The following is a 4,102-nucleotide window of genomic DNA, read 5'->3' on the forward strand; positions in this document are numbered from 1 at the left end:
AGACTGGAAGGGAGGGGAGGAGAGCAGGCTGTACATCAGCACTGGGGGCCCTGGGGGCCTCATTTACCTTGCGACACCTTTCTGACCCAGGTCCCGCCTACTGAGACCTCCCTGCTGTGAGGGCTCCTGAAAACAACCAGGGCTGGGTGCTAGGAGGGCCGCCTCCCACAGGCCGGCGGGGCAGGAGAGGGCTGTGTAGAGGCGGGGTCCTGCGGTGACCAGCCTGCCCCGCCTCGCCCCACTTCTGAAGAGGCAGGGGTTTGAGAGGGGATGGTTTAAATTGTACAAAGGAGCGAGCCAGGCCCAGAGTCAGGGCAGTGAAGTCCCAGGTACTGCCAAGGCTGTTCCCCTCGGCCTTCTACGCTGCAAAGTTCCCTGTGTCGGAAGTCGGCGTGAAGGAGCCCAAGTTCTGCTCTCCCTGGGCTGCCTCCCTGCCGAGCCCCTGGGCACGCTGGCCAACAGTAGCTCACTGTCACCAGCAGGAGTTCCCTGAGGGCTGGCACCGCATGACCCCAAGCGCGACTGCTGGCAGGCAGAGCGAGTGCCGGGCGCTGCAGCAATGGGAGGCCAACCCTAGACCCCTCTGGGATCCTGAGTCAGCATGGACACTCCAGAAACTAACTTCTCTCACTTTGAACCAATTCAGAGAACAGTATAGCTCAGCAACTAAACCCGTCAAAGTTAAGGTCGCCTAAGACTCACGAGGCAGCAACTGATTGGGCCCAAATCGAACCAGTGGCCCAGCCTGTCATTTTTGCCACTGAGCAACCACAGCAGGCAGGGGTCTTTAGAAACAGACGCAGAGAGGGCTCGGGGCTGGAGACAGCCTAGCAGGTGCCTGTGGGTAAGGCGGTCCTGCAGGGGTGGGTGTGGGGTGCCTCAAGGGAGTACTAGGGGATGGGGACCCTCGTGGGAGCCTGGGTCTCCAGAAGGAGATGGGGAAGGGAGAGAGCTTAGCTGGCTCAGAAGTCTCCCTGGTCAGGTGGGTGGGGGCCTGGGGAGACCCTGACGCTGGAGGGCCCACTGTTAGAGGCCTTCGCAGATGTTCCTCTCTGCACTGAGCATTCCCCAGTCACTGCCTGTCCCTGGAAGCTGCTCCTCTGTTTCCGATTCTTCCACTGTCCTGTCTGCCCCTAGCTAGGGGTGCTGGTGGTGCCCAGCCAGTGCCAGCGTCATGCCAGGCAGGGTGGGCCTGTTGGGCCTGTGCGTGGTTGGGAGGCAGCTCCTCAGACCCTCGACCTGGCCTGGCGCCAGGCTTTGCCTGGAGCAGCTCACGGCCATGACGTGCCAGCAGAGCTGCGCAGAGGACCCACAGCCCTGCTTCTGGAGTGGGCAGGGAGCCACAGGGGTGATGGGACAGTCTGCCTTTGGACCAGACCAGGGCCGTGTGCGTTACCTTGGACTGCGGGCCCAGGGAGCGGATGGAGGGCACAGCGATGAGGGCGAAGCGCTCGTAGAGGTACTCGTTGGACGAGCTTCCCTTCAGGAGGGCGAAAGGGATGAGGTAGAGCTCCCCCTCCAGGACCAGGATCAGCTGCCGGTGCCGGCCCACTGGGCCGCTGGAGTGCATCAGGCCCTGCAGGAAGCACAGAGAGGCTGATGTGGGCTGGGGGGGGGGGGGCTGCCACGCAGGGCAGCCCTGAGCCACAGACCAGTGGTGCCAGGATGGCCGAGCAGGCCCTGAGGGAGCTTGCGTGTGAGCTATGGTGGGGGCCGCCCTGCAGGAGCATCACCAAGGCCCGGGGGGTTTCCACCTGCCTCGCGGGCCCTGGGGAGGCCAGAGGACGGTCTCCTGGAGTCTGCAGGTGACCAGGGTGGAGGTGCTGATGGACAGGGCAGGCCACATGGGCCCAGGTGTCCTGCAGGAGGCAGGAAGGAACACAAAGGGCAGCTGTCCCCAGAGCTCTGTGCATCATGGAGTGCCCAGAGGACCAGGCCACTGCGTTGGCACGGGGACCTCAAACGGCAGGGACGACTCCGTAAAACGGGCCGCAGTGACCTGAGCAGGATGAGTGTCCACTCTGATGGACGAGAGCCTACATGGCCCCGAGAGCAAGGCAGGGTCAGAGGTTTTGGGGGTCACTCTCCTCTGAAGAGTGACCTCAGGCCTGGAAGTGCTGACCCCGCTCGCTGTTCCCTTGGGGTCTGACATGCCACTGTGACACCCATCCCTGCCCAAAGGCCCGGCACAAGGACACGAGGGAGAGCTCACGCAGAATCGCAGCAGACACACCACTCGGCCCTGTTCTCTAGCACGTGGGGGCTGGTGTGGGCACAGCCGTAACACTGCTGGACCCATGTGGGAGGGGCCTGGGTTCACGTCCCAGGACCTTCCTCAGCACCCTGGGCACATATGACCGTGATCTGTGCTGGATGAGACGGGACCGATCACAGCATGGAGACTCCATTGAAGGTACCCAATCCCTGTCTCTCTCTTGTGGAAGAAATAAACAGGAAGGAAGGGACGGAGGAGGGAGGGAGGGAGGGAGGGAGGAAAGGAAAGGAAAGAAATAAGGAAAGAAGGAAGGAAGGAAGGAAGGAAACCTCATTAAAAGAAAAAAATCTTTGGAGAAAAAAGTGGATTGCCAGTGGAGACTACTGCCCTGCAGATCTCTGTAAGAGATGGTGACGGGAAAACCACCTAGACGCGAGCCATGTGAACAAAGGCAGCTGCTGGGGCTTGCAGGGAGGAAGGGCCGCACCCCCACACAGCCAGGGTGCAGGGGCTGCTCCCGGGCTCCGCAGGCTCCCCTCGCCCTCACCCTGTCAGCCGAAGGGGGCTGCCAAGCGGGGCGCCCACCAGGGCACCGCCGTGCCCTGGGGAAGCACATGTGCTCGCCTGACCCGTCTGATGTGCCGCCGTGGGCGCTCGGCGGAGGGTGGCGGCAGCGCTCAGCTAACCCAAAGTGACACGTGCCTGGCGGGACGTTCAGCCTTTCCAAACCCCCTCTGACTTCTACTTCTAAAAAAATTCGAGCTGCAGCTAAAGAAAACAGAGACAAACATCATTAAGCTAATTTGTTTCTTGTCTGCATTAAGAGCTGTTTCCCAAGGAGTAACAGCGTCACTGTGGGACCTTGGAAGGACGAGGTGGGTCGCAGGGACCCTGGCACATCCGAGGGTGAGTTCTGGGTTAGCACAGGGAGGCCAGGAGAGCCGTGGGCTCCTGGGCCTGGGTTCCCTGTGGGCCACACCTGGCCCCTGGCTGGCCTGCAAGTGGAAGTGGCTTTGGGGGTGGCGATGCAGGACAGTGCTGCCCGCTCTGGACTCTGGAAGCTGGCTCTGGCTGCAGCAGCACTGCTGATGGGGCCCACCTCACGGATGGGTCTAGCTGTGACGGCGACAGCTGCCCCGTTCCACAAGAGTCGTGCTGCCTGAGATGTGGGTCTTCCCTGGGCTCCGACTGCGTAGGCCCAGACCAGTCAGGGTGTCAGATGCCACCCCGCAGGCCACTGACTTCAACAGGATACACACTGAGGGCCAAGTCCCTGGTCACAGTAGCACCATATGTGTGAGCCAAAGGCAGACCCCGGGTGCGAGCAAGGGCGTGCCTAACTGAACCGGAGAGGGGCTCCATGAACACGCGCTACAGTGTCTTTGGGGAACTCGAACTCCCCGCAAACCTTCCGACCTGGGGCACAAGCTCGAGATCAGTGAGCACCTGGCCTCAACAGCATCTCGTGTCACTGGCACTCTGTGGGGGGTCACGTGCTGTGGCCCTGCTGTCACAGGTCACTCCAGAGCAGACCTTGGCCTTCTGTGCCGTGAGTTACGACGGACTTAGGAAACTGCCCGGGGAGCTGTTAGGAGCGAGACCCAGCGACAGCGAGTGTGACAGCCCACAGTACTGACTGCCAGCCTGGAGCTGGGGCCACTAAGGCAGCTACTGGGCCGGCCCAGGAGGCTGCCCTGGCACTAATGGGGGAGCTGGGGGGAGGGACAGGGTGCAAGGCTGGGGTGGGACGTGGGAGCCCGGCTGTTGGGGGGCCCTGAAAGGCAGGCAGGAGTGTGGTTCTTATCAGCAACCAGGACCTGCCACGCACCCTTGGGCTGAGGGTGCCCCAGTGAGCTGTGGGCGGGGGGCAGGCTGCCCCGGCAGGCG

At 62.4% G+C, this 4,102-nt stretch overlaps 1 protein-coding gene across 1 annotated transcript in view; it reads right to left on the reverse strand.

Moving 5' to 3' along the window:
* Positions 1-4,102, reverse strand: part of TTC28 (tetratricopeptide repeat domain 28) — a gene marked incomplete in the record, with an annotated part of 584,271 nt that overhangs the window by 13,243 nt on the left and 566,926 nt on the right. Inside the window, 2 exon segments of the mRNA XM_027771579.1 lie at positions 73-244; positions 1,077-1,576. Coding sequence (XP_027627380.1) covers positions 73-244; positions 1,077-1,576 — 672 coding nt within the window.

The sequence above is a fragment of the Tupaia chinensis genome, unplaced genomic scaffold (genome assembly GCF_000334495.1).
Source record: "Tupaia chinensis unplaced genomic scaffold, TupChi_1.0 Scaffold000226_1, whole genome shotgun sequence".
NCBI classification, from domain to species: Eukaryota; Metazoa; Chordata; class Mammalia; order Scandentia; family Tupaiidae; genus Tupaia; species Tupaia belangeri.